Source organism: Dendrobium catenatum, unplaced genomic scaffold (genome assembly GCF_001605985.2).
Source record: "Dendrobium catenatum unplaced genomic scaffold, ASM160598v2 fragScaff_scaffold_315, whole genome shotgun sequence".
NCBI lineage: Eukaryota > Viridiplantae > Streptophyta > Magnoliopsida > Asparagales > Orchidaceae > Dendrobium > Dendrobium catenatum.
In genome coordinates, this window is record NW_021318777.1 from 816379 (window position 1) to 829223 (window position 12845).

The following is a 12845-nucleotide window of genomic DNA, read 5'->3' on the forward strand; positions in this document are numbered from 1 at the left end:
CAACAAATTTCTCCATAGAGAGATTTAGAAATTTCAAATATGAGGAAGACATGTTTGAAGCGTTATTTTCTAAATGAGAAGAAGAGAAGAGTTGTCAATATAGAGCTTGCTAAAATTTTTGGTTATCTAGAGTACTTTGGGGACCAAGAGTTTTTGTGTGATAGGTGGGGAATGGATCAAAAAATGTGATGGTTGATTCATGGAGCTTCAGCATCTCTACTTTAAATAATCGCCATAAAACTTCTTGGCCAAGTTTCATTCTCATCTTATTGTGAGAGAAATTAGAACACATTCTTTCATCTAATCAATGAAGAGAAACAAAATTACTCCACAACGAGCTGAAAAATTAGTTTATGTGCATACAAACTTTCAGCTTCTATCAAGAAAAACTCCAACTTTTTACATTACATGTTCATGCTTCACTTAGGCGCCTGCACTATAATCAATTCAGCTCGGTTTTCTTCCAGCCTTTAGTGCGCCTCTACTGACCTCCACAACTATTTTCTTTAGAAAAAACTTTTTTTTTTCTTTAGAAAAAACTTGTTTACACTTATCACGCTTAAATTTTAGTCGAGGCGTTTCAATGTTTTTCACTTAAATTAAGTATAACAAGACACCAAAGCTAAGATCTTTTGCTTTATAGTAAACTAGGCAAAGACATTTCCTTAAATTATTTGTTCTTGTTGAAAGTAAATACCGCAATAACAAAGAAAAAAAGAAAACTTAAATCTTATTCCCAGGGGAAGATCTGGGGTGTAGTCTAACTCTGCCTACTCCTAATAATACACTTACCACCCAATTGATGATTAAAACTCAGCTTAATTCCCAATTCAGGCCCCTTAGGCCCCCTTAAGCACTAGTGTTTCCCAACTTCTTTCTCCATTTGAGGAAAACAAATTATTATCCCTACATCAAATTTTTTATATAAACAGTGGTATAATCCAGACACCATCAAGAATGATATTTTGACCATTCAATAGCATATTTGATATATATAAAGAAAATGGCTAAATGGTGGGTAAGGCGTACCAAAACGAACAGGTGGCGTTCAGCAGCATAAATCCCTCCCCTTGGACTCAGTGTAATAGCATTTCCGCTAGTTTTCAAATTCCAATTCTTAGCCTGCAGCTGCACAAATGAAAGAACAAAACTAAATTTATCTATCATGCATATAAAGTTAAAAACTTAATTCCTGGAAGAGAAAAAGACTTTCACCCGCCTTGCAATGAATTGAATAGAAAGTGGCAGGTATGGACACCTTTTAACTACGACTAGCATAAATTAACATTCAAAAGAAAATAAGCAAATATTGAACTGCACCTTCATGATAAGCACCACAAGAAATTTAATCAGAGCCAAAAACACTAATTGTTGTCTGACGAAGAACTTCAGATGTCCGGTCAAGACCATGAGATGCCACCTATTATTTAATGAACAAATTCAAACAGGAAACTTCAGCTTTAGGAACATGCAATCTCCATCTACCATCGACCACATAGATGTTATCTGATCTATTTTAGGACAAATTTCGCTATCCAAATGGCATGTCATTTCAACAAAGTACGCTACATGTTGTGAAACTTTCAATTACCAAATATGTAAGCGCTGCATAGCGTTCCATGTTTAAGAACAAAGGTTTTCCTCGGTACATGTCATTATCCTGCAGCGTAAGAAGCAGAAAAGCACAAACAAATCAGCTAACAGAGAATAACTTAACCACTGACCATAAGAATCAACAAAGAATGCAAAAAAATTCAAATAGTTCTCGATGTACTCATGGAATGGCAAAATTACAAGTCGACCTAACATCCGTTGAGAGCAGTTTTTGTTAATCACACGATCACCTTCTATCATGTAAACAAAGCACATTTGAGGCAAACTATAGAACTAGGCTATTTCATCTTTAATGTTCATATGGATAAGATATTGATCATGTTTATGACCGCTCAAGCTCAAGCATTTAAATAATCCCGTCTTAAAAAATCACTCTTAATAATTATTAAAATATTCACATATTTTTGAATATAACCCTATATTTTCAAATCACTTTTTGCATGCTGTTTACTACATACTTTATCTATTTTGAATTATGGATCACTAAGAAAATTTTTAGAAACACTAAAATCCATCTTTGACCATTAAGGGTTGTCGCTAATAAGTCAGCAGGTCACCAAAACGTTAATGGATAGCCGTTAATAAATTTGCAGACTATAATAAAGTGACCAAGAGATTGGTTTCTAGCTTCTAGGACACCAACTTAATGTGTCATTATTAAGGTTTAGCAACCTTCACTAACTTAAAGGCCCATTGCTAAGTAGTTTACGGCACACGGTTTATGTATTTTGGTACTATATTAACTCACAACTCAAGCTCGATTCGTCGCTAAAAAACACAGGTAGAAACCCATAGAACAACCTCGAGCTCGGCCTATCCGTTTTCCTTAGGCTCAAGAGCTCGACTCGAAATAAAGTCGCAGACGGAGCTCTATTTAATTCTTGCAGTAGAAGTTGTGAGTTGCATCTGGAGATCGTAGGAGAAGGAATGTAGCATCATCGACGCTCATCTCAAAGGAAAAATGGGTGAAAGCGAAGTTAAAAAAAAAACTTAGTCATCATGTGAAAATTGTGAGATGTGGTGGGAGATGGAAGGCATGTATAACTATTTCGAAGAAAGAGGTGGAGAAAGTTGTTTTTTTACTTATGCTAAAGCCTTGACCTCTTCTCCACCTCCGACTACTTCCAAGATCGGAGAGGAGCTCTTTTAATTATTGAAGGAGTGTATCCCAGCCATAGTAGAATTTGACTACCGAGACATCTTTTTCTTCCCCGTTCATCGACTATGGCAAGTTGCTGGTGGTGATGACGTCCATAACAGTCCAATCGACAGCTATTTTAGTTGCCTTCATCTCTACTAGACGAATGTACTACAGCAGATTACTACTGAACATCACTTTAGTAAGGAAATTCTCTAAAAACTTAGATAACTTATTGACCATGTGAATGTGTATGTGACTATCCTAATCAACACTAGATGACCAATATTGACAATTTTTAACCTAAATACTTGTTTTCCTCTCCATTAATCCATGTAAATATGGTGATTTGCAATGCATGATTCTAATTTAAGAAAAAAACAAGAAGATGATCAAGCGTCAGGTTTTCAGAATCATGGATGAAACTGAATTCATAGACTTTACATTTGCCTACATTCAGCCCTAGGTTTATATAAGCATTTGATTTCAATCCCATGTCTATACACATGTTTAAATCAATACATATTGCATGTTATTCCAACAGCTAAAAAATATTGCATTTTATTCCATATCAAAATCTACGTTATGACAAAATTAATCTAAAAATATGGGAATATTGCATTTGCTAGAGCTTTTAGTTTTCCTTAAGCTTTTGGAGAGTATTGAAACAAGTTTAATGAATTTGAGAAATGATGAAATCATTGTGGGATCATTCCAAGTCCTTTAAAGGTCTATGCCTCACATCCATAATGGGTGAAATTAATTAAATTCATTTTAGTATTTTTCAAAACATAGAGTGATAAAAATTAAACATCAATTGCTCTTAATTTATAAAATTCCTAAAAAAGAATGCAAAATCAAACTTATATGTGTTTTTAAAATCAATAGATCATGACAAAATTGATCTCATTTGATTTACCAAGTCATAGGTGTGTCTTCCTATCATCTTGAACCCAACAATTTCAAAAATAATAGGAGCATTCTTAGGAAATGTCTATCACTCATGGATGTTGTTTTGAGGATTCCTAATGCTTTTTTCTAATTCATTCCATAAACTGTAGAGCCATGTTGAAGTTAAATTACCCTTAGACAAATAATAAGGTTGTTTTGATTCAAGTTGAACCAAATTAAACTTGAATATTCTCCTATTTGGGCTCTCTTTGTTTGGTTCCTTCTTGAACTCACGTATAAGTTTCCAAACAATCTCTTGAATGTCAAGAGAGTGCCAACAATTCTTCGAATTAAATTCTAGATTTCTTTGACTATTAGTTTGAGTTAAAATCGATCAATAGCTTCAATCCTTGCTTACTTTTCCTTCTTTGCTTAGCTCAATCAACAAAGTAATAGCTCATCCTTTTAGTCCATCTGGGAACATCTCTTTCCCTTGAACAAATCTTCAGATGATTTGAGATTTGTATACGTCAAACCTAATTTGACCCTTCTCTACATTGATTTTTTCTTGATTTGATTTTCTCTAATTTCATATGGAAAATTCACACATCTTTCTAATAAGTCCAAGAAAACCATAACACTCCTTAAGACCAAATCCTAAGCTTGAAGAACCCATTTGTTTGCTCGAAAGAAATCAATTGATCCACTTCTCCCTAGGATTTATTCAAACTAATCAGATAACATCCCATTTTCTTGAATACATTTAAAACCTTCTATTGACTTAAAACAAAGTTTGAGGTGGCTTGAATTGTGTAAAGATCAAACCCAAATTTGATTTCCTCAAATGAATTCATCTTACTGGGTGTTTTTCTTAACTCCATTTAAAGCTCCCCAAAGATCTTTTAATGAGTTTAAAAATATCTTAGCATTTGTTAAGGGCCCTTATGGCGAAGCAACCTTAGACAAGCCTTAGATTTGTCTTGAGCTAAAGCCAATCCAAATCTTTCCTTTCTCCTCCCTAATGCTCTTTCTAAATCCTACATGGAAGGTTCCCAAATGATCTCTAAAAGATTATGAAATAGCATTATTCTATTCTAAGAGCTAAAATCTAGAATTTCCTTTCATTTGCTTGAACTCAAAGTTAACAGGTGATCCCGTAATCAGAACAAATTTCATTTGTTTGACCCAAGTTTAGTAAATTAGTTTCATCCTTAGACTTCCAAGTTATAGGTTTCCTCATTGATTTCAAGATCAAAATATTTAATTCTTTTGCATTTGCTAAAACTTGACACCATCATCTTATGCGACACAAAATCACATAACCACCTTCATATCTTAGCCTCAAATCCATAGGACCGCCATGTTCCTTTAGTTCCAAAAGCTATTAAAACATCCATATTCATTTACTTGAACCCACAATCAAGTGGAAAATACGCATCTCACCAAGAACCCAATCTTAGTAATCTTTTTTTTTTATTTGACGACAACAACAACAACATCGAGCTTTTATCCCACTACGTGGGGTCGGCTATCTGAATCTTTTTTCTCTATTGTGTTCTATTAAGAGGCAAATTTTCATTTAAATCTAATAAAAATGTCATTTCTAATTTTTTTTAACCAAATCTTTTTAAGTATACCTCTACCTTTCTTAACATACAAATCTAATACATCTACTCTCTAACCGGGTAATTGGAAGTCCGATGTGACCAAAATCATCTAAGGTAACTCTCTAATCTTATCTGCCATTGGATCTACTCCAACCTTTTCATGTATATACTTGTTTTGCATTATGTCTCTAGGAGTGAAGCCACTCATCCACCTGAGCATCCTCATCTCTGCAACACTTAATTTTATGCTTGTCATTTAATATCCAACATTATGCACCATAAAGCATTGCAAGTCTCACCACCATCTTAGAGGATTTTCCCTTAAGTTTGAGGGGTACTTTCTATCACACAACAGGCCCGATGCGTTCCTCCACTTCAACCATCACTTTGAATAATAGGCTCAAGATAAACGTACTCTTATTAATGACTTAATCACCCAAAGCAACAGTCCCCCCACTAGATATATTACTTACACTCTATATATTTGGTTTTAGATCTACTCAAACGAAAACCTTTAGACTCTAAGATTGATCTCCACCGTTCAAATAGTACATATCGATAATGACTTGAATATAAGTATTATTAATCTTTTTTTTTCTAGAACTCTCCAGAGCACTTCTCTTGAAACTTTATCATATGCTTTTTCCAAATCAATAAATATCATATGCAGATCCTCCTTATTCTCTCTATACTTCTCCATCTAACCTCTCAATAAATGTATAGACCATAGTAGACCTACCTGGCATAACTTCAAATTGATTTTGAGAAACATTAATATCACATCGTAACCTATGCTCAATAACTCTCTCCCATAGTTTTAAAGTATTACATATTTACTTAATTCCTCTATAACTCATACAATCTTGCGCATCACCTTTATTCTTAAAAATAAGAATCAACACACTTATTCTCCACTCATCTGACATTTTTTTAATCCTCAAAATAATATTGAAAAGTTCGTAAGCAAAGAAATTCATTCTTCTCAGATTTTCCACACTTCATATTCTTTAAAGCCTCTTTAAGTTCAATTATACTAATATGCCGATAAAAATAAAAATCTCTCTTTTTGATTAAGCCAAATTAAATAAGACGTCTCTTTCCTTTAGGCCAAAAACCATTGGCACACTCACTTAACCCAATCAAGTGAGCATCTTTATTCTTTCCTCGCCTCAAGTCAAAGATATTTATTTGACTTGATCAAATAGGTGGTTACCCTATATAGGCTCAAGCTATATTTTTTTCCATTACTTAAGTCAAAATAGGTGATTTCATCCTACATTTAAAATTAAAATTCAAACCTTCAAGTTTCTTTAAGAGACTTCATTCTAAAATTCACCTATCCCAATCAAGGGAATTTTAAAAATCCTGAGTGAAATCCTTACACAAGTTTGCTTGACCCAAATTAAGTAAATTTCTCTTCCTCTTAATCACATATTAAGAAAGTCACTAAAATCCATAAAGAAAATACTTATTTTTTTAATGCCATGACATATCATCCTATCCCAAAAGTGGAATACCTATATCATTGGATCTAAGGTACCATGAATAATAGGCTTGCCTCAGAGCAAGTAATGGTTATTCCATGAGTTCTTCATAACCTCTATAAAATATGAAAAAAAAAAAATTAAAATTCAAATAAAGCTTTAAGACAAACTATTTGAAGTGAAATCCCCACCACCAACAACAACAACATGAAACCTTTATCCTAGTACGTTGGGTCAACAACATGAAACCTTTATCTTCATTGTGTCGTGTTAATAGTCACCATTAGACTAAAACTAAATATCTTTATATTCCATAAAGAAAAAAGAATCGAATAATGTCAAACAGACACGCCACACATAAGATGCACAGCCCCACGGGCATCCTAAGACTAGGAATTTTCTATTAGTGCATGTTGTTGCAATTTTTTGTGCAAATAAAATTTTTTATGATTGTTGGTATTGTAAGTGATTATTCATAAGGGTTAGAATAAATATATATGCTTTTTCATGTAGGTGAACATTCCTAAAAGGGTGAACAAATAAAATAGCTATCATTTAAAAGTATTTTCTACAAGATGCTGCTTATTGGTTAAAGCTCTTAGTAGGCATGACCAAATGTTTAAAAATCATCTTGGCACCATCAGTGTGTTAGTTCTGTGAGCAATTTGATTGTGTTGATCAGTCAGGTTATACTGTTGACTAAGACCTCAATTCTGTCAGTCGAGCTCGCCGAGGAATTGTAGGGGGGGCACCCCATGTTGGGTTCGGGTGTTGGAGACAGAGAGTTGTGATGTCACACTCGTGCTGGTTGTAGATAGAGAATAGAGCATTGCGACGCTCCAAATCCCAACATTGGGGCTCTGCCAGTCGAACTGGGCAATTTTTTTCTCGTTTTCATGTTTCACTTGACCTTGGGGTTGTTTATGAGTCTCTGTTATGAAATCTTGGGAGGAAGAAGCTTATTGATCTTTCTTGAAAGAGAGAGACACGAAAGGGAGAGAGGGAGAATGGGAAGACAAGGATTTTATTAAACCATCTCAATTGGGCACCCAATATATCATTCTATAACTTCTATATATAGATTTTATATTTGGTGTGATGCCTTACAGAATAACACTAACATAAAACTAGACTAATCCTAACAATCTACATTGGTCCAACTTTACAACGAATATCAAAGAATCACCTATTCACAAGAACCCGCGCCTGCTACGATCCAACCAGCTCATTGCACTAACTCCACAAGCAAACCCGTCAAACCAAGCCCAAACCGGCTCGCGCCTGGCCTCCATTGTGCGTTTCGATCCATGACTCCATCTCGCGCTCCCGCAAATTCAAAACCACGCGCACCTGCGCCTGTCGCTGTTCCTTCCGTGATCCGCACGCCCGTGCCTTGTGCTTCACCTGCTCTTACACGACACGCCCACACTCCAGCACCGAGCATCCTCCAGCATGCTTGTTTTTCCCGGGCACCCATGCGCACTCTGTCCGGCTACTTCATACAAGCCACCCATCCAATCTCGAGTCCAATGCCTACTTCTTGCACACTCCTGCGTGTAGCTACCTCTCGTGTGATCTACTCTGATATTCTTGATCCAGTGCTTTTGTCTTTAGCTCCTCTGATCCACTAAATCCAAACAACTCAGCTTATTGATTTGCCCGCATTCCAATCCGAAAGCTCCACCTCAAAAAGATCTAAACAGATCTTTAATAAGAACATGATTCCTGCCTCACATGACCACTAGCATGGCATTTCCCGAATATGCTGCCTCCGGTCCGCCTGTCACACAAACAACCTACCTCCCGCTCAAATCTGGCGACCACTGATCCGCGCTAACTAGCTTGGGCCTGACCTTCCATCAACGGATTGCACGCCCACAACTGGTTCTTGACCAAAGCCTCCTTGCGATCCCCTTGAACTGACAAAGGCATGAAATAGGACTACCATAAAGTTGCATTGAACGCCGCTCGTGTAACCATGTCCCTTAGATTCTTCATAATATAACTGTTGGTACTCTCCATCGTGCCTATACTGACCTGTCAAAGCCCACTATGCTCGAGAGAAGTCTTGCTGCCAATGGTACGACTCCCGACACCACAAAGTTGAGCTGGAACCCCACTCACACTGCCCCCTCCGCCTATCGGCCCGATCCCACGTCTCCACACCACAAGCGATCTACTCGATTGCGTGCCCGCTTTCACGTGAACACAACGCTCGATCCCTCCAACCTGAGGCCACCCTATCCGACCACGATACTAGCCTACGTGTGCAACACTCCTGCACGACCAATCTCCTCGCGCGACACAATCCATGCAACCAGCATGCTCGCGCAGGTTAAAAGCCCGTCTTCCGTACAAGCAAGTCCTATCACGCCTCCTATGAATCACGTGAACTGCACCATCCGCTTTACGAGCGACCAAAATGACACTTTCCCTCCCGTTTGCAATAACTCTGGCTCGACTAGCGAACTCCGTCCGCCTACACGCTGCCTTCTTGCCCCCGACATGCATCACCGGCAGCTCAGCCGCTTCCTCTTTCTTGATTATAAGAACACCTTCCTCAAGATCACCTCCACCAGTCTCTGATATCACTTATTATGAAATCTTAGGAGGAAGAAGAAGCTCCTTGATCTTTCTTGGAAGAGAGAGATAGGGAAGGGAGAGAGGGAGATTGAGAGGACAGGGATTTTATTAAAACTTCTCAATTGGGCACCCAATAAATCATCTTATAACACACACACACACAAATAATCTTACCTTTTCCTCATTTGGCTTATATTCAAAATTAATTCTAAGATGATCCAATCATTCTTGAAATTCCAAAGATCTAATATTTGAAATGAAATTCTTGAAATTATATAAAAATTAGTCAATATGTTTTTATTAAAAAATATAAACCACAATTTTAATACAAACATTTCTCAAGAACCCAACGCCCTTGGAATGTGATAATCATAGAGGCTTATCCTTATGGGGAACTTGCACCACCCCTAAAAATAAATTCTATTAAATCATACATATTATGTAGGAGAAAATCTCTAGAAATATAAAATAATTTTTTTTTTTATTATTGAGCCCATAGCAAGATAATATTTTTGTCCTTCATTATTTTCTATGTCATACTCAATTATAAAATATTTCAAATCATTAAAGATAAAAAAATTTCCAATCAAACACTAGCAAAATTAAAATGAGCATATTTGATTGATGCATATATGAACATCAATAAAATGAGAAAGTGAAATTTTGTGAACAAAAAAAAAGAACCTTGAGAAAATGTGGTCTTCATGGATCAATCGGAAAACACATGTGATACATGAGCCAGTGTGCTTGAATGCATACATGAACATCATTGCGGAAAGGTGGGGTGCGGATCAAGTCTGGTTGGGGTTGGGGTTGGGGTTGGGGATGGTGAGATGCTAGAGTTTTTAAGGCAAATAGATATTGAGAAAATGCTGTTTTCAATAATCAATTGTAAAACATGAGACGTAAACAATCAAAAACTGAGCGCTTATCAATATATATTAAATAAAGTTCAACTATGGCATTCTAATTACCTCTTCCCCAAAAGCATCTAAATAAGGAGATGGCCAAAAGGCTTGCCTTGAAGACCGCTGAAGTAAGATTGTAGTTTTCTGTAATATGATTAAGAAGTAATATTTACATTATGAATCTAATACGACAGAAAACCTGATTAAATAAATGCCATTTTAAACTAGGCATACCCGAACCAACAAAAACACGCCAATGCCAGCACCACAAGAAACTGCATGGTTTAAACATCTACTTGGCCTACAGAAATAAGAAAAATGTGTTAGATGATCATAGAAAACTGTGGATTACCGTAAATATCAAAACGTGCAAGGTAATGGAAAAACAGTGCAAGGTAAATCTAAACCCAGAATCCAGACCTGCAACAGGATTTCCAGCTTGGAGAACATAGCTTTCCACAAAGCAAGCAAAGAGCAGGTTCCTCTGGAACAGATTTGCATTCAGAACACTTAACTTTAACATACCTGTTAAAACAGTGACAAAAATGACGTGAACATAAATAACTGGAACTTGAATTGGTCATGGGAAAAATAAAAAAGACAACGAATTATTTTTTGCAAACCTCTGCAAAAGATCCTGGTAGATCCGTGGTAACTGCATCAACTTAAATGGTACTGCGGGTGTATAATATAAGATGCCCCCACATCTATTAGCCCTCAATTCATCACAAAAGTGTTTGCACCACTTCAAAGCTAAAGAATGCACAATTTCATCCTTAAGAATCAATTCAAATGACGAAACATGAAATAGATCCTCTAACTCCCTTATTCCATCAAGCTCCATTCTGAGGTAATTAGCATTGTCAACCTCTAATGTATCGGTCTTTGCATGTGGATTTAGTCCTTCCCAAACATGTGAAGTATCAAAAAGAACTGTGGTTGATGACTGCAGTAACTTCCAGAGTAATGCACATCTTCTAAGAAAAGGAAATGTTAATCTACGAATCATATCTTTGGGATCACAGCAACGATCAATATAGTTTGAAACAAAGTATTTCTTCACTGGCGAAGATTCCCCCATCATTTTGCACAAATCACAAAGAAGCGAATCACTGAAATGTGATGCATCAAAAAAATCTTTGCTATAGCACGTAATGAGTGACTGCATAGGAGAAGCAATAAGAAATTCAGATATGAAAATAAACACTTTTTACAAGCTTTATTGACCAAAAATCTTTTTGCAGCTAAAAAATGCATTTAAATACCTGAATAACAGAGACCGCATAGAAGAGATGCATCAGAGGAATAAAGAATTCACTGGATTGCATAAAAGAAGATGGAAGACAAAAGAGAACCCACATTAATGAAGAAAACGGATCATGAGCAAGGACTGGATCAGCAGCTCTCTTCCAAAATTGAATATCCGGAAAGGAATCTCCACTTTCAGTATGATCCAAATTCAATGAACCTGTAAAAAGGAGGGAAAAAATGGATGACTGATTGTAAGATGATCATTCCTCACGTTGGATGGTGAAGCAGAATTACTAACAAGACAATTATATTGAACTAATTGTGGAAGGTCACAAATAATCTTCCATAAAATTGTTTAAAGGATTACCAGTTCAGCAGTTAGTTATTGAAGCATAAATTATGTGAAAATAGTCGGTAAATATGGAAAGCAGTACAAATAACAACTAGGATACACCGAAACTGGATAAGTTAATACATATGCCCTTCTTGAGGAGTTTATCACTGAGCAAACACCGTCACCCTTCTTGTACTGAAATTGATTGGCTAAAAAAAGAATGCAATGTAAAAGGAATACTTTGGAGTTATTTGAACGAGTGTAAAGTAAATGCAAGTGAATACTTTTTTTTATTTAGTTTGAAGTAAATTGAATATAGTAGAAAGTTCAGAGATGGTGATGGCTGGCATGTGGCAGCAACGTTCAACGGTGGTGATCAGCAGCAGATGGAGGCCAAGGTGACAGCGACAAGTAGTGACAACTGGCAGAGGGCGGCGGCGTTTTGTGGCCGATGACTGTGGCAACGACAGACAGTGGCTGTCGATGAAAGGTTGGACGACAATGGTGGATGGCAATGGTGGGCGGCTACGGTCAAGCAAGTTTGCTTGCGGTGTAAAATATTCTAGCTTAAAACTAGAGAAGTTTAGTTTACCTCAAAAATCAATAAAAATGATTTACAATATATTTACTTTACTTTGCATTTCTATTTCTTACAACCAAACACCAATATATTCAAAACCCCTGCATTTGGAATACTTTACCCTCATTTTACATCAAACCAAACAACTCCTAAGGGGCTATTTGGTTGGTTAAAAAAGGAATGCAGTGTAAAAGAAATACTTTGGAATTATTTGGATGACTGTAAAGTAAATGCAATTAAATGTTTTTTTTTATATTTGAAATAAAATAAATGTAGTATAAAGTCAAAAAATGGTGGTGATCGAAGGTGGTAGTGGCCGGTAGGTGGCGACAATCGTCGGCGGCGGTGATGGGTGGCGGCACCAGGTGGAAGCGGCCGTGGTGGCGGAGGCCGGCGGTGGGTTGCGGCAACAAGTGACGATGGCAGAGGTTGTCGGCGGTGGTGGCAGTGGGTGG

At 36.6% G+C, this 12845-nt stretch overlaps 1 protein-coding gene across 1 annotated transcript in view; it reads right to left on the reverse strand.

The window, feature by feature from the left end:
- The window catches only part of LOC110115830 (E3 ubiquitin-protein ligase PRT6), a 54551-nt gene that overhangs the window by 2919 nt on the left and 38787 nt on the right, over positions 1 to 12845 (reverse strand). Inside the window, exons 11-18 of the mRNA XM_020849206.2 lie at positions 11491 to 11693; positions 10849 to 11387; positions 10646 to 10750; positions 10460 to 10526; positions 10292 to 10369; positions 1592 to 1660; positions 1321 to 1420; positions 1030 to 1128 (exon numbers count right to left, since the gene is read on the reverse strand). Of these exons, the coding sequence (XP_020704865.1) occupies positions 1346 to 1420; positions 1592 to 1660; positions 10292 to 10369; positions 10460 to 10526; positions 10646 to 10750; positions 10849 to 11387; positions 11491 to 11693 (1136 nt within the window). The 3' untranslated portion in view covers positions 1030 to 1128; positions 1321 to 1345. The remainder of the gene's footprint in view (positions 1 to 1029; positions 1129 to 1320; positions 1421 to 1591; positions 1661 to 10291; positions 10370 to 10459; positions 10527 to 10645; positions 10751 to 10848; positions 11388 to 11490; positions 11694 to 12845) is intronic.